Below are 22,464 nucleotides of genomic sequence, written 5' to 3'. Positions count from 1 at the left end.
TCTAATGGAGTCCCTATCGAAATATATCGAATCCCTATCGAATGATACTCTTCGTCTTCATAAGGAATTGAGCACCACTAACTGTCATGAGACTGACCTGGTTCATATAGGAGTCACGGGAAGCTTGGCAGTGCCAGCCAGCTTTTTCTAATCCAAGTTATAATATATAAAAGCTAGTACAAAATAATATGGCTCCCAAAATCCAGCCTAGGAGATCAGGCGGGAACGTTACAGGAGAAGCAGGTAAACTGGATACATTTTTAAAATCTCCTAAAGATACAATAAAAACAAGAATACAAAGACATGGGGACAGTATGTATGGCTCTAGATATGTAGCCCTTCAGGAGGAAGGAGTAACAGAGGAGGGAGAGAGTGAAGACGTTAATAATTCTATACTGGCTTCTATACTAAGCGATGTGGAAAAAAGTAATAAAGCACTAGAAGATCTGACAGTACAAGTGGGCAGTCTCAGCTCAGATGTCAGCTTTATCCGTGAGGATATGAAAAAGGTGAAAGAAAGAGGGGAGAAAATAGAGAAAATGGTGCTTCAGATGGACGGTAAACTACAGAGCATTGAGAAAGCTCAGGAAGAACTTACAAAGGAAAACTGTTTTTTAAAAGGGAAGATAGAAGATTTAGAGGACAGATCAAGGAGGGCTAATGTAAGAGTTATTGGCCTCCCGGAAGGGGAAGAAGGAGCTGACCCTATTGCCTTCTGTACAAAGTGGCTAGTCGACGTTTTTGGAGAACAGACATTTTCAACCTGTTATGTTATAGAAAGAGCCCACAGGATACCATATACTAAACCACCGCCCGGAGCACCGCCAAGGACTTTACTGTTAAAATTTATGTGTGCTAAAGACAGAGACACCCTATTGAAATTATCAAGGGAGAGGGGAAAAATTGAGGTTGGGAGTGCGGGTGTCTTTTTTTATCCTGACTTTTCAAAAGAGAATCAACGGAAAAGAATGGAGTATAGAGACATTAAGAAGAGATTGCATACTCTGAATATTGCTTTTTCATTGTTATTCCCAGCTCGTTTGAGAGTGGTTCATGATGGTAAAACATTAATTTTCCTGTCCTCAGTAGAGGCGGGAAGATGTATGGAAAGACAGGGCTTGTAAAGTTCTGTAAAGGTTGGGGTAGTGCAAAATTTTGGAAAGTTTAGGTATTAAATAAAAATTTTAAAATAGAGGGGGGGTGGGAGGCGGTGGGGAGAGGGAGGGGTGGAGAAGTGAATAGTGGAGGGATCCGTTGGTAGAAGCGGATTGATGTGGGGGAGAGGGTGGGAAAGGGGAGGGAAGACAGCCTGGAAATTTGTCAGGAGTGAAGATGCTGGAGTAAAAGTGTATGAGGACCCAGGGTAGCCAAGGAGGTAAAGTGCTAGTTTGGAATATTAGAGGTATTAAGGAGAGAAGGAAAAGAGTAGCTATCATGGATAGGGTCAAACATTATCTACCGGCAGTGGTATGTTTGTTAGAAACACATTTAACAAAATAATCTGTCCATTTAATTAAAAAGAAATGGGCGGCTCAGGAATTCCACTCGTTTGGAACAAATTATTCATCAGGGGTATCGGTGTTGATTTACGGTAAAATGAATATGCGGATTAAAAGTGTTTGCTGTGATGATAGGGGATATTTGTTTTTCTCCACGTAGTGTGGCATAGGGTACAAGTTATTCTTGCATTTGTCTATATCCCTCCCCCTTTCAAAACAGAGGTATTGGTAAATCTGGTGAACTTCTTGAGGGATAAAAATTATAAAGATCTATACATTATGGGGGACTTTAACTCAGTAATGGATAATAAAAGGGAGTGGAGAGGAGGAGTAATGAGGGAAGGGATGAATGTTTTGGCAGAGTTCTGTGAAGAAGTAGGATGGAGGGATGTATGGAGAAACCTGAATCCTGGGCGAGAAAATTTTTCATGTTACAATCTGAGCCATAAAACTGCTTCACGTATCGATATGATTCTGGCCAATGATAGCGGAGCAAGGGGTATTAAAAAAAATGCTTATGAGCCCAGGGGCTTGTCTGATCACTCCATGATGGTTTGTAGTTTTGGTTGTGAAGATCGGGTTCCCCCCCAGAACAAGAATAGAAATATTAATCCGCATTGGTTTGAGGTGGAAGAAGTGACAAAAGGTATAGAGGAGGAGATTAAGTGGTTTTGGGCCACTAACAAAGGCTCCGCCGATATATTTATGGTTTGGGACGCTATGAAAGCATATCTGAGGGGGATCTTGATCCGAAATATAGCCCAGTTTAGGAGGAAAGTAAGGGAGAAAGAAGATAATTTAGTAGATCGGATTAAAAAATTAGAGGAAGCCTATGAAAAGGATACTGGAAGTGAGAACTGGGAAAAACTGGAACAAGCACAAAAAGAATATAAAGAGCTAGTGCTTGAGAAGGCACAACATAGGATTTTTTTCTGGGGACAAAAACGTTATGTGGAAGGGGGAAAATCTAATAAGTGGCTCTCTGGTATAATAAAAATGAAAGGGAAAACACCGAAATTATTAACTTAGAAAATAAACAGGAAATTATAGTAACGGATCAAGGGGAGATAAGGAAGATAGCGACGGAGTATTATCAAACATTATATCAATTTGAGGGGAAAAAAATCAGAATTGGAGATTAAAGCATTCCTACAAAATTTAGCTCTACCAAGTTTAAATGAGGAGAAGAATAGGAAGATGAATGAGGTGATCACTCTGGGTGAAGTGCAAGAAGCATTGAGAACATGCGCGAGGAATTCTGCCCCAGGGTCAGATGGGTTCTCATTTGATTTATACAGGAGATTTCATGGGTCTCTGCTACCCTGCTTGTTGGAGATTATTAATGAATCCTTGGAAAGAGGGGCTATGACCCCTTCGATGTCTGAAGCAGTGATAATATTTATCCCCAAGAAGGGGGGTGGCAGGGAAAAGATGGAGAATTATCGGCCTATATCACTTTTGAATACGGATTACAAAATCTTTGCAAAAATATGGGCAGGAAGATTAAAAAAGGTTCTGGGTGAGATTATAGGGGAAGAGCAGAGGGGCTTTATGGTGGGTAGGAATATGTTTAGAAATATACACAGGACATTATTTAATATTCAAACACGTGGAGGGGACCCCCGCTCCATCCTGTCGCTGGATGCTAATAAAGCGTTTGACATGGTGGAGTGGGGTTTCCTTTTTGGGGTGGTGGAGAGATTTAACTTGGGCACTCTACTCTTAAAAGCAATTAAAACTACTTATTCAGCTCTTACAGCAAAAATTAGTATTAATGGGAATTTTTCTAACACTATATTTTTAAAAAGAGGTTCAAGACAGGGATGTCCGCTATCACCTTTATTATTTGCACTTTTTATGGAGCCACTAGCGGCCATGGTTAGGAACACTGATGTCTTTCAGGGGTTTGGGGTACAAGGGGATAGAGAAAGAATGTTATTATATGCAGATGATGTGCTTCTGTTTGTTAGGAATCCGGTGGAGAAAGTTCAGGAAGTGATCAGGTTGGTGGAAAAAGTCCGGTCTTATGCCATTGGATGTAGAAATTGAGGTTCCAATTGGCCCTGTAAACGTGCTAAGAGTTAACGATAGTTTGGAATATTTGGGTATTATGATCTCTAGCGTTGTCACAGACTTTGAGAGGTTAAATTTAGTACCTTTGATGGGGAAGGTAAGGGGAAAGATAAATACTTGGAGAAAAATGAGATTAGGTATGGCAGATAGAATAGGACTGCTGAGAATGGTATTACTCCCCATGATAACGCATTATTTGAGAGCTTCTCCCATATGGATTAAAAATACTTGGTTTAAAAAATTGGAAAGTATATTAAATAATCTTATATGGGGTGGAAAAAGAGTCAGGATTAAGAGTCAATATCTGTACCACCCCTTAGAAGAAGGAGGGCTGGGTCTCCCTAACTTTTATCATTATTTCATAGCATCCCAACTAACATTGGTTATCCAAGAACAACAAACATTGCTGGCTTACTTGGAAAAGGGGTGTAAGAAATATAGGTCCATATGGGAGTGGTTGGAGAGCGGGAGTTTGAAAAAGGACATAGAAGAGGGGAACACAGCTAAAGAACTATTGGTACAAGTATGGGATGGTATGAAGTCAGCAATTGGGATGACAAGTAGTGTATGGTGTATCCCCATATGGGAAAATGAGAACTTCCCAGAAATAAAGAAAATCGCAGAATATTTGAACTGGGAAGAGAAAGGAATTAGGTTGGTAGAGCATGTCTGCACAAATGGGAAGATAATAAATTGGAAGTGTTTGAGCGAACGGTTTAATTTAAAAAATAGTAATTATTTTGGTTATGTACAGTTAAAGGATGCTTTGGGACAAGAAGAACCGAAAGGAAAATTAAAGGTAGAGTGTTATCACATTACAGAATATATTAAAAATGCACAGGGGGGAAAAAAAGAAAATAATGAGTACATTATATAAAATGCTAGGTCAGAAGGGTTGGGAGGACGTAGTAAAACGACTAGGACAGGCACTTGATATAGGTGGAATCACAGAAGAAGAGTGGAAACTGGTGTTAAAGAATATTAGAAGAACAACGATTAATGCAAATAATAGGGTGTCTTCCTTGATGTTAGTATATCGGGCACAGTATTCACCGCAATTTCTTTATAAAATTAATGTCAGGGAAAATGCACAATGCCCCAAGTGTGGGTTCGGGGGAGGTAATTGGTTAGACATGATATGGAATTGCACGAAGTTGCAAAAGTTGCAAACATTTTTGAAACTATTAAAGATAGAATAGGTGTGGTATTGTTCTTTGAACCTAAGGTCGCAATTTATGGATTGGAGATAGTGGGAACTAAGCATACAGATCTCATACTTGGAGTATTAGGAGTGGCAAAGAATTTGATTCTCAGGAAATGGTTGGCCCCAGCGGCTCCATCAAGGGAAGAATGGTTAGGAGGTGTAATTAAGGTTAGAACTTATGAGTTGTTACTGTTTAAGGACAGTGAAAGAAATAAAAAATAAAAAAATCGAGAATAAATGGGTACCCTGGGAGAAAGGAGAAAGGAGATAGTGAAAAGGAGAAAAGAGTATGAGAGGAGGAGGGAAAGGAAGCAAGACAAAGGTTTTTTGGGCAGGCTGTCTTAAGGGGAGGGAGGGAGGAAAGGGGGGGAAGGGGGTTTGGTATTGATAACGCTGAAAGTAATAATGGATTTATGTATGTATTGAAACTTATAAAAAAAAAAAATAAAAAAAAAGACACGGTGTCCCCCAAAGGACTAAATGAACAGCTCAACTTTGGCTGTTTTCTATGAGGGGTAGGTTGAGGGTGATCATATAGGAAGTTAGGGAAGGCCTTAGTTGGCCTGGAGGAGGTGGTGGTCACCCATGTTCTTTTTAAGTAGACCTTTATAGTCTATAACAGGAGGTTCCAGAGCGGGACCACCCTTTTTAGGGCGGCCACCCCACCTAGGATATAGGGTCTGAATTAAGTAGGGGAAAATAGGGATAGTATAGAATCCCTTAGGGCCCCGCATTATCCCCTGTCATCTTACAAATAGGGAATTCCCTCTCCTCCCCCTATTTATACACCCCCACCCTACCCTCTTTAATTAGGAGCCATTTGATTTTTATTATCAGGCTCCTCATCTAGGCTCGGGCACCCTGCCACCAACTCCTAACATGTAACCATCTCTGGGAATAAGAGATATAAATTAACCTCTGTCTCTGTGACCAATAGTTACCTGTCTGGGCAATCTATACTTATCCATTGTATTCCTTGTTTTGTGAATAAACATAAAAATGAATTAATATATACTAATAATCTAAATAATTGCAATGCGTACATAAATTAGCCTTGAAACCAAGTTCCAATATTTATACATCATGCTCCACTATTATCAGCGATCGGATATAACTTCCGGCACAGCCGAAGATGTAAACAAACACTAAGCACGCCCCCAGCAGCGCGTCATGGAGGCGTGTGCGGCTGCGCGTGTATATCCGGTGATGGAAGCGATGTCAGATGCCGGCACCTCGCTACACAGAGCGAGCAGAGCTGCAGACTTGCAGCTCCCTGCGACATAGCAGGTTGTGCGCGACCCGTACAGAGTCATAGGAAACCGTGAGTAATGATTGGGAGCAATTATATGTTCCCCAGCGTTTTCTTTTAGGTGACTACTGACAGGGTCCCTCTTGTACTTGTTTCTTCCTAGGTGGACCTAATTCGGTTATCCAGGACTCTTGATGATTTCTTTGGGGAGAGAGCTGTGTTTTTTCCTTTACAGGGGACCTGCAATTTTCCTTACAGGATTATAGGCATAACCTCTATGTATCAGCTCTACCATATATATATATATATATATATATATATATATATATATATATATATGATAACTCTATGTTAGTCATTCTATCTCCCTGTTGACACCAGTGTAATAACTGGTAGAAACGCGTCGGCAGTAATTTGTCAAATCATTTAAGGAATATCTGACTTGGGGGTGTATCGGGTTGTGCTGGCTGGGCCAAGCAGAGCACATATCTGACCCCCTGACATATGTCAGTGATTCCCATGTTTTCATTTGTCTGGTGTTTGATACACACAAGTACACATGTTCTTTTTTATTTTATGAAGTAACTTCGAATAAAAGTTATGTTTTATGCACACCCCAAGACACTATTTGGTGATCTTATGATTTATAGTATATACTAGCTGTACACAGGCTTTATAGACTGTATAAGTAATTACATTAGTGACATCAATAGGCTTAAAGGTGACGTCTTCTCTGATCAGACTCGTTCAATTTTTCTTTTCTTCTCTATCTGGACAGGACCTCAATGTAGACTTCTCTCAGCCAAAACTCGCTGCCATAGAATCTGCAAGCCAGACAAACATTTTAGGCTCCTTTCTCCAGCACTATACCAACCTCTATACAAACTCAGGGTGTATATTGTCCAACTCAGTAATAATGCCCACTTGTACCCCATATAGAAATTAGGCCCCCATATAGCAGTAGGCATCCAAAGTAAGTTTACAGTAGTAAGGCCCTCATACAGCCATTATATAACAGACTCCACTGTTCGCCTGAGCTGACAGTGCGAGATTCCGGCTTCTGTAGTCTGGTGCTTGGAGATATCCTTTTCCTCCCAGTATGCACGAGTCTGTGGCTGAGTCTACATGCAAGTATTATTGATACTATTGGGGGTTACCTGGGCTGGGGCACAGGTCTGGAGGTGATGTGCTGCCCCCAGAACCTTTCCTCCCCCCTGCTTTTCCCCTGCCATGGCACACCTCCTCCCTGCATTTCTCTTGTAATGGAGAAGGGAGTCAGGACCACATCATGTCCAGTGCGGCCGCACCACTTACTCTCCAGAGCCTCAGTCCCATCAAGTTCTAACACACTGGGCTCCATGCTGCTGCCTGCCCACATGTCACCCCTCTCACACAGCCAGGGTTCCCTCCATTCTCTGACAGGACACAGCGGAGGATCCTGGCAGCCGGATCACCAAGTTTCGCCATCTGGGCAAAGCCATTTAACAGGTTAGTGGCCATGGAGGAGGAAGAGGTGTGTTCCTGCGCATCTGGGCTGAATAGTGCACTGGGGAAATGGCCAGCTGGCAGCAGATGGGCAGGAGCAGACACGTTGGTAGGTAATGCACGGCTGAATGGATCCCAATGAATGCAGAACTACAGCTCCCAGTATACTGCACTTAAACCTATACTATACTACTATGATAGTGCAACATGCTGGGAGTTGTAGTTTGATTTGGGTTAGCTGCAGAGCCACAGGCTATGTTAGGGCATGCTGGGAGTTTTAGTTAGTAATTAACTGCAACTCCCAGCATGCCCTGACACAGTCCATGGCTTTTCTCTGACCTAAACCAAAACTGCAACTCTGATGCCAGTTCCCAGAAGCCACTGCTCTCTTAAAGTAGTAATGGCATTTATATTTGCAGCGTCCTTAGACCTGGGGCTAGGCATTTCAGACCCAGGGCTAAAGTCCTCTTAGTACCCCCCTAGCGATGCCACTGATCATGGTTAGGGGTGTTACCTGGCTATGGGCTCTAGCCCCAGGTCTTTTGAAGTCCTAGCAACTTTCCTGTTCCTCAAATAAACTCAAGTTATACATGAACACCCAGTTTACTCTGTGGTAGCTTGGGGGTGTAGGGTATATGGGGTGTAGCTGTGCGGTACTTTAATGGGGTCTGTTTAACCCTTTCTACTCGTGACGCCAGGGTGAGGGTTCCTCTGTAATGCTTGTCCTACCGCCACCCGTCCCAAGAGCGATAGGGAGGTATGAAATAATTGAATGTCCACAACCGGAGAGTTTGCTGAAAACAGTCAGAACTTTTACTGAAGATTTTATGCAAGCATTATAACCGGAACAGCCTCTGTACAAGCAAAGTCTCTTATATATTGACAGTGGTTGGGATCTTAAACGTTTTAGAGTCTGTAGACTGATATGCGCTGTTCCGCTGGATGTAGGGGATTTAGTTGAGGTCCAGCAGCCACGCTAGCTTTAGTGGGGAATTAGTTTAAGACTCACGTTTTGAGTTCACGCTGAGGCCGGCAGGCTTCTGGCCTAGCTTGTCTTTGTAGGTTGCGCAGATCCGCCCTGATAGTCCGGCATCCACGAGAGCAGCCCTGGCTAGTCACTGTGTGATGGTTGAGGCATCCTTGTCCACACACGGGGGCAGCAGACCCCACGTGTTCCGCCTCCAGCTACGGAGGCTTCCTCAGGAGTGATCAACTCTTATGGAGGCTTCCTTACTCCTGAGGAAGCCTCCGTAGCTGGATGCAGAATGCGTGGGGTCTGCTGCTCCCGTGTGTGGACGAGGACGCCCCAACCATCACACAGTGACTAGCCAGGGACAGTTGCTGCTTTCTTTATGCCACATGCACTTTACACTTTCATGGACGGATACTCACTATGATATGCAAATATGTACATGGTATTTATTATTCAGTACGTGAGCGCCAGTCTGTGTATCTTGGGTAGCTCAAGTCTCTTTTATTGTGATGCTACGTTATGATATTTCTAGAATATATTTCATTGTTATTGTGTGAGATCAGTTGTCTAATTTAAACTGTTTGGATTTTTTTTTCCATCTTATTATGTGTGTGGCATTGCGATCTGTGTAATAGTTAAATTGTTATTTGGTATATCTTGTGGCCGGGGCATCCTCCTCCTTTTTAGTGGGCTATTGGCCCAGCATGGGGTGGACGTAGTAGGATTATATTCCTCCGTCAGGTGTTTATGGGATTTTAAATGGTTTTAAATGTCTGTTCACCTCTTCCTTTTATATTTTTCCTGCATGGCATATGGTGACTCATAGAATTTTTGGGTGTGCAGTACTACATGGTTGCTAGCTTTTCTTTCTTTTGGTGTATTATGTGCATTATAGCAACTAGCTTGCACCCAATAGTGGGAGACTTAGGTGGTGCCCGTTTTCTCCTTCACTGCAACACAATTACACAATATGTTAGACTGTGAGCATGAACAAATCAGTTATGAAATGTCTGTCTTTCATTTTCTTTCTAGGAAACTGGTCCAATTCCTTCCGGCTCTCAGCAAATAAATGTGATTCCAATAACTGGAGATTACAAAAAGTTAACTATTGAGTGCTTAGACAGTATTCTGGAGAGAGAGAGGGATTGAAAGTCACTCACTGCAGTCTCAGGTAAGTGACCTGTCATATCTCTTGATGGGGTCATTACTAGTTTGTTACTTTTATTGAAAGAATTGATTGATATTATGGTAATGAACATCAATATTATATTTTTGTTTTTATCCCTGAGACTTTATCCTCGGATTCTAAGTAACAAATGGGGGATCAGAATAATCTTTCTATACACATATGGAGGGACATTTATCAATGTTTGCTTATGTATTCTTTTTTTTAGTCATTTTTTCCTTACTTTTTTTTTTGCTGATGTGTGACTTATTTATCAACTGCTTTCAGCCTGTTGATAATTTTCTTTCACGTAAACAATTTTTTCCTTTTTTACTTTGGTAGTAGCTTTTTGTGCTCCATGTTTGAGCTGGAGTAAATTTAGTCAATTTTTAACCCGGTTGCGACTTTTTTTTGCACAGTTGCTACTGTCGCAGTTAATAAATACCTGACTACCCGTAGCCCATTTTAAAATTATTACTACGTAGTTAATTTTTTGAAAACTTGCTTTTCTCGCTTTCCAGTCAAAATGTCGCACGAAAAATCGCGTAGTCGCAGTTGCGACAATTTTGTTACAATTATAGTAAAGAAAACCTGACTAAACCCGTTGATAAATGTCCATAATTGTGCTGTCTTCTTATATTTTTCCCCAAAGGGATATTCCTAATTATTACAGCTATCCCCACATCATATGGCATAAGTGTCTGATCATGTGGTGTCCCAGTGGTCGGACCCACATATGGAGATACACTTTACTATATATTTATAAGGAGTAATCTGAACCTGAATAGGATATCTGCAGGGAAGATCATTTCCACACTGTTGAAGTAAACCATAGCTTGCTAGTAATGACAATTGATATTTTGTCAATTAGTTACTGGGCTTTTAACTTTAGCTTTCCATAAATATAAAATAATAATTAAAAGGCTTGTCTGGTGCTATGTACATTTTTATCTACATAGGGCAAACTGGTTGCAGGGCAAGGTTACCATGTGGTTCCTCTCCCCCCATAATTTTAGTCTATTTGAAGACAATTGTTTAGACATTAGTGCACTACTACATTTACAGTTTTGTAGTATAGTGCTTTTAAACCCAATAAAGCAAACTTGAATTCAGCCCTACCCTCCATAGGCCAGGCAGAGTGCCTGGATCATGGATTGTAAGGAGTTAAAGGGGTTACCCACCATGCAGTGATTTTAGTAAGTACCTGCCAGACAGTAATGGACATGCTTAGGTAGTATACACGCTTGACTTGGGGTTGAATGTGTGGTTTCCCAGTCCCGCATCTGATGCGGTACCAATGTGTAAATTATACATGGTTAGTGTAAATAAGATAGGATGTGTGTAAATAAAGAGTTAATTACCTGTTCCATAGCGTACCAGGACCTGCGGGTCACGTGACTGGGTGAACTCTATGGTTTTTCTGCTTAAGGACCTTTGGAGGCCCTTATTACGTAATCATTCCCATTACTCTCTGTAATGGTGAGTGACAAGTGTTCAGACCAATCAAATTCACCCCGCCCCCTGCCCATATAAGGGAGCGGCGGCCATCTTAATGCTCTTGCACTCTTGTTCCTGCGCCTCTGAAGAAGAAGCATCTGTATCGCAGCTGTCGCAGTGAGTTAGGCTCGAGCCTTGCGGCAACGGCCGGATCATTCAAAACTTAGAGTGTAGCAATTTTCAAACACTCTGCAGCATCACCGGACTTAATCATACCCCTAAATCCGGACGGATCTGCGCCATGTCCCGCCCCTGGGTGTGGCCACTAAGTTGCTGTGTCGCAGCCAAAGGGGAACTCAGAGATACAGGAATCATTTCTAAAGGGACCGGAAGTCGGAGCTGCACCGATAGTGTCCTTCCTGCCCAGCGCCATTTTGGAGAAGCCTACTATAAAAGACGCCACGCAGAGCAACCTCTTCAGTCTGCAGAGAGAGCCGGAGAGTACAGACATGGCAGAGAGCAGCGTTCCACGTGGTCAAGTTGGCAAAATGGAAAGTTGTGGCAGTCGCAGCCCAACTTTTTCAAGAGCTTGCTGACCGTCTGCAGCGGTTGTCATTGGACTAAGAGGGGGCCTGCAATCTTCCCCCACTGCCTGATGATGACGACGATTGGCCAGAGACACCTCCAGCGAACAGTGCAGGGACACCTGGAGGTGCGTTACCGTTGAGATTGTCCCCTCACCACAGAACCTGGGGCTCATGGGCCGAGATCCCGTCGGAGGAGTCTGCTGTGAGTACCCCGCCAGAGGCGGCCTATTCTTCCTCCTCCAGCCCTGAGGTCATTCCTTGATCAAGCTTGCCAAGTGCACGACCGTGCTCACCAAAATTGCCGCAATGGGTATTCGGAGATGAGCCGGGGCTGATCAAGTACATGCACAGAGTGCTTCAGCCATTGCCTGGGAAGATACTCCTACCAATCCCAACTGCAGAAAGGGAGAGGGCCTGTCAGGAGGCCGAGCTGGCCGAATTGATGGAGAAGTTTAGGGCCCGACACGTAGAACTCTATGCCCCCAAGCACGTACATTTGCCCTGTGAAGAGAAAATATGGTGTCAAGAAAACACCAAAGAAATTGAGGCATTGCACATCCGTAAATGGGATCACACTTCTTGACTGCCACACTGGGCAGACCATCCTCGTAAACCGGCGAGCAGTACAAGGGCCATATCTCCATAAGAAGTTCTACACCTTGGAGGTGGGTGAAATTGTGGACTACACCCCCGTCCAGAGCCTTCGTGGAGAATGGGCTTCAGCGGTCACCAGACCAACAGCCCCAACAGCCCCAACACAGCTTCTTTTCAAATATTTCCCGTCAATGGATTGGGAGTCTGATCCCTTCAACTTGAGGCCGACAAGGTCCGCTCCTAAAGCCTCCACCAGTGCACCCAAGGAGGAGGAGCCTAAAGAGTCAAGTTCATCATCTGCTATGTACAGCAAAGAGTCAAGTTCATCATCTGCTACGTACAGTAAAGAGTCAAGTTTATCATCTGTTATGTACAGCAAAGAGTCAAGTTCTTCATCTTCTGCATACCTACGAGAGTCAAGTTCTACACAGGGTGAAGAAAACAGGTCAAAGTTATGGCCACCCAAGTCCTAGACCCTCTCGGAGCAGTGAGAGTTTGTCTAACACTGGGGTACCCACAGATGCACCAAGGCCCTCTCGGAGCAGTGAGAGTTTGCCAATTTCCAAGGTACCAACAAAAGGGTCATGGGTTGCTCCTAATTTGGAAATGGTGCTCAAACCCTCTTGCCCCACTGTGATCCCGGCTAGTAAGCCTATAACCCCTTCTCAAGCTGCCTTCCACAACTCCATCCTCACCAATGTGGTATGGCAAAGTTATGTCAATTCTGCACCTGCCCCTGATGTTGGCAGATACAGAGAAACCCAGAGAGGCACTACAAGAATAAAGAAGAATATTCTCTAGAGAGACTCTAAAGTAATGTCATTTTGTTTTTTTTCTGTCTAACCATTTTGTCTTACAGCAACCAAGTTCAAGAATTGTTGTTACGCCGAGCGCTCCATGTCCCTGCTCCTCTCCGGAGCGCTCACGGCGTTCATCTTCTTGCAGCGCCCCGGTCAGACCCACTGACCGGGAGCGCTGCATTAATGTTATCGGCGGGGTTGCGACCCGCGTAGCGGGACGCGCCTGCTCGCGGCTCGCATCCCGGTCATCTCACCCGTCCTGTTCCCCTAGGGCGCACGAGCGCCGGCTCTCTACGATTTAAAGGGCCAGTGTGCCACTGATTGGTGCCTGGCTCAATCAGTGCTCACACCTGTGCCCTCTCTATATAACCTCACTTCCCCTTCCCAGCATTGCCGGATCTTGTTGCCTCAGTGCCAGTGAAAGCGTTCCCGTTCCAAGCCAGTGTTCCAGACCCTCTGCCGTTGCCCCTGACTACAATCCTTGCTGCCTGCCCTGACCTTCTGCTACGTCCGACTTTGCTCTTGCCTAATCCCTTGTATCGCACCTGTCTCAGCCGTCAGTTGGGGTTGAGTCGCTATCGGGTGGAACGACCTGGGGGTTACCTGCCGCTGCAAGTCCATCCCGCTTTGCGGCGGGCTCTGGTGAAAACCAGTAACCCCTTAGACTCCGTTCCCCTGGTACGGCCCACGTCAACGCCTTACTGACACAGAGGATCCACCACCAGTATCCTCACAGTATCCGGATCCTGACAGTAGATCCGGCCATGGATCCCGCTGAGGTCCCGCTGCCAGTTGTCACTGACCTTACCACGGTGGTCGCCCAGCAATCTCAACAGATAGCACAACAAGGACAACAGCTGACCCAACTGACTGTCATGCTGCAACAACTCCTGCCACAGCTTCAGCAACCATCTCCTCCGCCAGCGCCTGCACCTCCTCCGCAGCGAGTGGCTGCTCCCAGCCTCCGCTTGTCCCTGCCGGACAAATTTGATGGGAACTCTAAACTATGCCGTGGTTTCCTGTCTCAATGTTCCCTACACTTGGAGATGATGTCGGACCAATTTCCCACAGAATGGTCTAAGGTGGCTTTCGTGGTTAGTCTCCTGTCTGAAAAGGTCTTGTCATGGGCCACACCGCTCTGGGACCGCAATGATCCTGTCACTGCCACTGTCCACTGCTTCTTCGCTGAGGTTCGTAGTGTCTTCGAGGAACCAGCCCGGGCCTCTTCTGCCGAGACTGCTTTGTTGAACCTAGTCCAAGGAAGTTTTTCTGTGGGCGAATACGCCATCCAATTTCGTACTCTCGCCTCTGAATTATCCTGGAACAATGAGGCCCTCTGCCGACCTTCAAGAAAGGCCTATCCAGCAACATCAAGGATGTACTGGCCGCACGAGAAATTCCTGCTAACCTGCATGAACTTATCTATTTGGCCACCCGCATTGACATGCATTTTTCTGAAAGACGCCAGGAGCTCCGATAGGAGAAGGACTTTGTTCGCACCAGGCGATTTCTCTCCCCGGCTCCTCTCTTCTCAAGTCCACTGCAATCTGTTCCTGTGCCTTCTGCCGAGGAGGCTATGCAAGTGGACTGGTCCTGCCTGACCCTACAAGAGAGGACTCGCCGCAGTAACGAGAATCTATGCCTTTACTGTGCTAGTACCGAACACTTCCTAAAAGACTGTCCTATCCACCCTCCGCGTCAGAAAAAACGCACTCCGATTCCTCACAAAGGTGAGACAGCTCTAAGTGTGAATTTTGCTTCTCCACGTCTTACTGTGCCTGTGCAGATTTCTCCTTCTGCTAACTCCTCCTTCTCAGCTGTGGCCTTCTTGGATTCCGGTTCTGCAGGAAATTTTATTTTGGCCTCTTTCGTTAATATATTCAACATCCCAGTGACCAGTCTCGTCAGACCACTCTACATCTCTTCAGTCAATGGAGAAAAATTGGACTGCACTGTGCGTTACCGCACAGAACCCCTGCTAATGTGCATTGGACTGCATCATGAAAAAATTGAATTTCTTTTCCTACCCAACTGCACCTCAAAAATTCTCCTCGGCTTGCCATGGCTCCAATGTCATTCTCCAATGTCATTGACTGGACCAACGGGGAGATCAAGAGCTGGGGTTCTTCTTGTCTCAAACAATGTCTCACGTCTGCTCCCATCAGTCAAACCCCTGTGGCTCCACCTATACCATGTCTTCCCAAGGCCTACCAGGACTTTGCCGATGTTTTCTGTAAAAAAAAAAAAAGCAGAGACTTTGCCACCTCATGACTGCCCTATTGACTGCCCTATTGACCTCCTTCCTGGTACTACTCCACCCCGGGGCAGGATCTACCCTCTGTCCGCCCCTGAGACTCAAGCCATGTCTGACTACATCCAGGAAAATTTAAAGAGGGGATTCATTCGCAAGTCCTCATCCCCTGGCGGAGCGGGGTTCTTCTTTGTTTCGAAAAAAGACGGTACCCTACGGCCATGTATTGACTACCGCGGTTTAAATAAAATCACCATCAAAAACCGCTATCCCCTGCATCTAATCTCGGAACTCTTTGACCGCCTTCGTGGCGCCAACATCTTCACTAAATTGGACTTAAGAGGCGCATATAATCTCATTCGCATCAGGAAAGGGGATGAGTGGAAAACCGCATTTAAATACCAGAGACAGACATTTCGAATATCTTGTTATGCCCTTTGGGCTTTGCAACGCCCCTGCAGTCTTCCAGGACTTTGTTAATGAAATATTTCGGGACTTGTTATATACCTGTGTTGTGGTTTACCTGGACGACATCTTGATTTTCTCCTCTAGTCTAGAGGAACACCGTTGTCATGTCCGCCTAGTGCTCCAGAGACTCCGCAAAAATCAACTATATGCCAAAATGGAAAAATGTCTCTTTGAATGCCAATCTCTTCCCTTCCTTGGTTACCTAGTCTCTGGCCAGGGACTTCAAATGGACCCAGACAAACTGTCAGCGGTTTTAGATTGGCCACGCCCTTCTGGACTCCGTGCTATCCAACGCTTCTTGGGATTTGCCAACTACTACCGACAGTTTATTCCCCATTTTTCCACCATTGTGGCTCCTATTGTGGCCCTAACCAGGAAGAATGCCAACCCTAAATCCTAGCCTCCTCAAGCGGATGAGGCCTTCAATTGCCTCAAAACTGCCTTCGCTTCTGCTCCAGTGCTGTCCAGACCTGATCCATCGAAACCATTCTTGCTGGAAGTGGATGCCTCCTCAGTCGGAGCCGGAGCCGTAATCCTCCAAAAAAACTCTACCGGACATAATATTACTTGTGGTTTCTCCTCTAAAACCTTCTCTCCGGCGGAAAAAAATTACTTCATTGGTGATCGTGAACTTCTGGCCATCAAGTTAGCTCTTGAAGAATGGAGGCATCTACTGGAGGGTTCCAAACACGCCATTGTCATCTACACTGATCACAAGAATCTCTCGTATCTCCAGTCTGCCCAACGTCTGAACCCTCGCCAGGCTAGGTGGTCGTTGTTTTTTGCCCGCTTTAACTTCAAGATTCACTTTCGTCCTGCTGACAAAAACGTCAGGGCTGACGCCCTTTCACGTTCCTCTGATGCTACCAAATCTGAAGTCCCTCTACAACACATAGTACCTCCTGAATGCCTGGTCTCCTCTGCTCCAGCTTCTATTAGACAAACTCCTCCTGGAAAGACCTTTGTCCCTCCACGCCAGGGCCTCAAGATCCTCAAGTGGGGACATTCCTCTCACCTCGCTGGCCACGCTGGCATCAAGAAGTCCATCCAACTTATTTCTCGTTTATATTGGTGGCCTACGCTGGAGGGTGATGTAGCTGATTTCATTCGGGCCTGTACAGTTTGTGCCCGGGACAAGACCCCTCGCCAGAAGCCTGCTGGACTCCTCCATCCTTTACCTGTTCCTGAGCAGCCATGGTCTCAAATTGCCATGGATTTTATTACGGATCTTCCTGTATCCCATGGCAACTATGTCATCTGGGTGGTAGTTGATCGTTTCTCCAAAATGGCACATTTCATTCCGCTTCCAGGTCTTCCTTCTGCGCCACAGTTGGCGAAGCAATTCTTTATGCATATTTTTCGCCTTCACGGGCTACCCACGCATATCGTCTCGGATAGAGGCGTCCAATTTGTATCGAAATTTTAGAGAGCTCTCTGTAATCAATTAAAAATCAAATTACATTTCTCATCCTCCTATCATCCCCAATCCAATGGGCAAGTAAAGAGAGTTAACCAGATACTTGGTGACTATTTGCGACATTTTGTTTCCTCCCGCCAAGACGATTGGGTCAACCTTCTACCCTGGGCTGAATTCTCGTACAATTTTAAAAACTCTGAATCCTCTGCCAAATCCCCGTTCTTTGTGGTGTACGGCCGTCACCCTCTGCCCCCCCCTCCCCACTTCTTCTGGATTGCCTGCTGTTGATGAAGTTACCCGAGACTTCGCTATCATCTGGAAGGAAACTCAAAAGTCGCTCCTACTGGCCTCGTCTCGTATGAAGAGGCATGCCGAAAAGAAGAGAAGAACTCCTCCTGTCTTCGCTCCTGAGGACAAAGTGTGGCTCTCTGCCAAGTATATCCGCTTCCGTGTTCCCAGCTATAAGCTGGGACCACGTTATCTTGGACCTTTTAAAATCAAGAGTCAAATCAATCCTGTCTCCTACAAACTTCTTCTTCCCCCTTCTCTCCGTATTCCTAACTCCTTTCATGTTTCTCTTCTCAAACCTCTTGTTCTTAAACGCTTCTCTCCCAAGGTTGTCGCTACAGCTCCTGTCTCTTGTTCCTCCGATGTCTTCGCTGTTAAGGAAATCCTCACGTCCAAAATGGTCAGAGGTAAAAAAAAAATTCTTGTAGATTCTGAGAATTGTGGCCCCGAAGAGAGGTCTTGGGAACCCGAGGATAATATGCTCGACAAGGAGCACATTCGCAAGTTTTTGGGTTCCAAAAAGAGGGGGAGACCCAAGGGGGGGGGGAACTGTTACGCCGAGCGCTCCGGGTCCCTGCTCCTCCCCGGAGCGCTCGCAGCATTCACCTTCTTGCAGCGCCCCGGTCAGACCCGCTGACCGGGAGCACTGCATTAATGTTACTGGCGGGGTTGCGACCCGCTTAGCGGGACGCGCCCGCTCGCGGCTCGCATCCCGGTCATCTCACCCGTCCTGTTCCCCGACAGCTCAGTCCCGGCGCGCGCGGCCCCGCTCCCTAGGGCGCACTTGCGCCAGCTTTCTACGATTTAAAGGGCCAGTGCGCCACTGATTGGTGCCTGGCTCAATCAGTGCTCACACCTGTGCCCTCTCTATATAACCTTACTTCCCCTTCCCAGCATTGCCTAATCTTGTTGCCTCAGTGCCAGTGAAAGCGTTCCCGTGTATGTCCCAAGCCAGTGTTCCAGACCCTCTGCCGTTGCCCCTGACTACGATCCTTGCTGCCTGCCCTGACCTTCTTCTACGTCCGACTTTGCTCTTGCCTAATCCCTTGTACCGTGCCTGTCTCAGCCGTCAGTTGGGGTTGAGTCACTATCGGGTGGAACGACCTGGGGGTTACCTGCCGCTGCAAGTCCATCCCGCTTTGCGGCGGGCTCTGGTGAAAACCAGTAACCCCTTTAAACTCCGTTCCCCTGGTGCGACCCGCGTCATCACCCCACTGACACAGAGGATCCACCACCAGTATCCTCACAGTATCCGGATCCTGACAATTGTGCCTAGCAGGACTGTGCTAAGTTTTGTTCCAGTTCAAAGTTCAGCAACGTAACCACTAAGCTTGTGCCTGACTATTAAGTCAAGAGACTCCTAGCCTGTAGGAGATTCATCAAGGACTGTACCTGGCTGAATTGTGGTAAGGCCGTGCTTACCTTTCCCTTCCTATGAACTCTTAGTGTAGGTGGACTGCTGATCCTTACACGTCTGTTCTATGTATAAACCAGTAGCTCCTGAAGGACTTTTCTGGAAACAATTGTTGCACTTATCAGGTGAATGCACCTGAAATATGTTGGAGTGTTGATATATGTATAGTAAATGTGTATATGGTTTTGTCAAATGTCTATGTACATAAAAAAATAAATCAGGACTGTACACAGAAAATATCGACGTACTGCACGTGTACACTCCTCACTAAAAAAAAAAAAATTTCTGTACATACAAATGTACATAAAAACAAAATTGCTAAAGGTGTTGTAGTAGTTACTTACCAGGTGACACCCCGGCTCCTCCCTGGGTAGTCTTATTGCTGTCACCAATCGCTAGCACCTGTCTCAACAAAATTTAATAGGTCTCAAAGGACTAAACAGGGCAAACTACCCATCAGGTACCAAGACTCACATTTAGTGCCTGCACACATAGTGCCTTTGATAACTCACTTCAGTGCTCTGCCAATCACTTTTCAGTACTCTAGTTTACCCACTTAAATGTACTACCTCAAAATTCCTCTAGTACATAAATCAAAACAAATATCTCACTTAAAGAAAGCACTTAGGAATTGTAGCATATTGATACCCAATTCCTGCCACTGTTAGGTAAACTTCTTCTCTTCAATTGCGTGCGTGAGATGCTCTGCCTGGCCAGTAGGTGCTCTTGCAAATACAGAAATAAACACGCAATTCTAGGAATAACCTAGTAGGTTGTTTTGAAAGTGCTCTAGGGATAAGTAGTGTGTAGTCGAAAGACCCTAGCAGCCACCCTTACTGTGACCTAGCTTAGGGCTAGCCAGTATACCCTTCGTGTACTAACTAACAGGTAACTCAATGTTGGCAAATAGAATGTGTGAGATAATACCAATGCCTAGTTAGCTTGAAGCTAAATGTATAGAGAGCTAATAAAAATGTCTTAGGCAGCTATCTAATTGTCTAGTAAGCTTCAAATGTATAATACGTTGATAGAGTTGTATAGGAAACTAGAAACTAAAGGATAAATAGCTTCTTTAAATGTCTAGATAGCTTTAAATGTCTAGATAGCATTGAATGTCTAGATAGTATTATATGTCTAGACAGATACTAAGAAAGGTATCAAAATAATGTAAATGTGTTTATTCTACTTAGGATGTATAGCAAAAGTACAGATCATCCTGTTCTATAGCATCCTGTTCTAGTCCTAGTCCCTCTGTCTCAGGGGACAGACGTCGAGGCCGACTTATCTTAAGTAAGGGGGTTTGTGGTGTCCCAGTCCTGCATCTGATGCGGTACCTATGTGTTTAGGGTCCCCATAGCCAGAGTCCCTAGGACGTAGGGATCCCTGTAGTGTAGTTCACCCCTAGTCGCCTCTATTCTAGCATATACAATTGTAAATTATACATGGTTAGTGTAAATAAGATAGGATATGTGTAAATAAAGAGTTAATTACCTGTTCCATAGCGTACCAGGACCTGCGGTTCACGTGACTGAGTGAACTCTATGGTTTTTCTGCTTAAGGACCTTTGGAGGCCCTATTACGTAAGCATTCCCATTACTCTCTGTAATGGTGAGTGACAAGTGTTCAGACCAATCAAATTCACCCCGCCCCCTGCCTATATAAGGGAGCGGTGGCCATCTTAACGCTCTTGCACTCTTGTTCCTGCGCCTCTGAGGAAGAAGCATCTGTATCGCAGCTGTCGCAGTGAGTTAGGCCCGAGCCTTGCGGCAACGGCCGGATCATTCAAAACTTAGAGTGTAGCAATTCCCAAACACTCTGCAGCATCACCGGACCTAATCATACCCCTAAATCCGGACAGATCTGCAAATATATCCCTTAAATTCAGAGACTGTATCTATATCAGGGTCCGCAACAATTGTCAGTCACTACGCAACTTAAAGGACTGTTCATATTAGACTGTAACTGTGCCTTGGATGTATCGCAAGCACTTAAGTAAAGTTATTCAAGTTCAAGTTCAACTTCTTTGTGGACCTTCAGTCATTTCATGCACCTATCGTTACTGGGAAGGGCGGCGATAGGCCGGAGCATAGCCTCAGCATAACAGCCCTCAGCCTGGCGTCACGAACTCTAGGGTTAACATTAACCCCTCATATACCGATACCATACCACCACTACCATACACCCTCCAAGGGCTACCACAAGTGGCTATGTTGTGAGATTATCATAAAGCTGAGGCTATCGTTTTGTGAACTGGCTATTTCCTATTGGAGTTCGTTCCCTAAAACTACAAATTCCATCATTCCTTGTTTGTGTAAAGCTGCTTTTCTCCCTCCCACACATCATCCACCCACCCATTGAAACACACCTGTGATCTCTTCAGTGCAATAGACCAGTGTTTTCTGACCAGGGTGCCTCCAGCTGTTGCAAAAACATCTGATCTTCCTCCCACCCTGCGGTTGCTCCACCCATTGAAGCAAAGACAGGCTCCCTCTGATCACCTAACTAGTGATGCAATGTCTCAAGCCACACTGCAAGCTAGGAAAACCTGAGACAACAATCATTCTGTATGCTGTTAACAATAAACCTTTGGGCAAAAATCACGGAAGAATTGAGATACCTCCATGAAACACAGGTACAGACATTATATTATGAACTACATTAACTTTACAGCCTCTGTAGCATAGTCAAATAAAAAAAATCCTGGAATACCCCTTTAAGTGGTGATGCATAGCATTGCTGCTTACCACTGCTGGCCATACAGCCATTTACTGTATAAGGGCTGGGATTACTGTTATAATGATAGATGTCCCTGTTGCCTATGGGGTTTCCTACTCAAGAACAGATATCACTCCAGCTTGTGGCACACATTCTGCTTCTGGGCTATGTCTGTGGTAGTAATCAGATACAGTAAGCATCAAAAATCCTTTGGATAGGGAATACATTTTAGTAAACTGAAATACTCCTTTTAAGGGGTACTCCGCTGCCCTGCTTCCGGAGCTTGGCTTCCCAGCGCCCAGAAGTTTATTGTTCCGAACGCTGTGTGCTATGCACTATTTCTCCCGTTACCATCTTCTGTCACACAATAACGGCCGTTATTAATAACGAGCTATAACGGGTTAAGACGGCTATTAGAAAAATCCCATAGACTGTATAGGATTTTGTAACTGCCGTTTTACAGCTGATTTTCAGACAGAACTTCCTAAGGATCTTTAAAACGGAGTCATTTTGTAGTGTGAAAGAAGCCTTACCCTGCCCACCCTGATGCTGCTCTTACTGTAAGTAACTTTGGGAGGGTGGGGGGGGGGGTCATGTTCGGGAAACAAATGGGAACTTCTTCTGTTGCTGTATATTTAGCCCAGCAGCGTGCACCTGCAGGCCAGGTCCATATAATAGCTTGGTATCAACAGTGCTGGCTAACTTATCCTTGTTTGTATCTATCTATCTATCTATCTAGAAGAAGATATAGCGAAAATTAGCACACCTTATAGAAAATATCTCTGGTGCAGGCAACCAAATGGACCCTGGTCCCTGGTCCCCAATGTAGAAGGCAAAAAGCGGTT

The 22,464-nt window shown here is 45.1% G+C and overlaps 1 protein-coding gene across 2 annotated transcripts in view; it reads left to right on the top strand.

The window, feature by feature from the left end:
- Positions 1-9,538: 9,538 nt before the first annotated feature.
- The window catches only part of LOC130290752 (cytochrome P450 2F2-like), a 104,560-nt gene continuing 91,634 nt past the window's right edge, over positions 9,539-22,464 (top strand). Inside the window, exon 1 of one of the 2 annotated variants that reach the window (XM_056538804.1) lies at positions 9,539-9,654. Coding sequence is in view for 1 of the 2 variants with exons in the window: in XM_056538797.1 (XP_056394772.1) it covers positions 22,166-22,179 (14 nt within the window). In the remaining variant the exon portion in view is untranslated. Of the gene's footprint in view, positions 9,655-22,150; positions 22,180-22,464 lie in introns of those variants that run through there. The other variant, XM_056538797.1, reaches the window with a different exon arrangement.

This window comes from Hyla sarda, chromosome 9, assembly GCF_029499605.1.
Source record: "Hyla sarda isolate aHylSar1 chromosome 9, aHylSar1.hap1, whole genome shotgun sequence".
Taxonomy (NCBI): domain Eukaryota; kingdom Metazoa; phylum Chordata; class Amphibia; order Anura; family Hylidae; genus Hyla; species Hyla sarda.
This window is presented reverse-complemented; position numbering and strand designations above follow the sequence as displayed.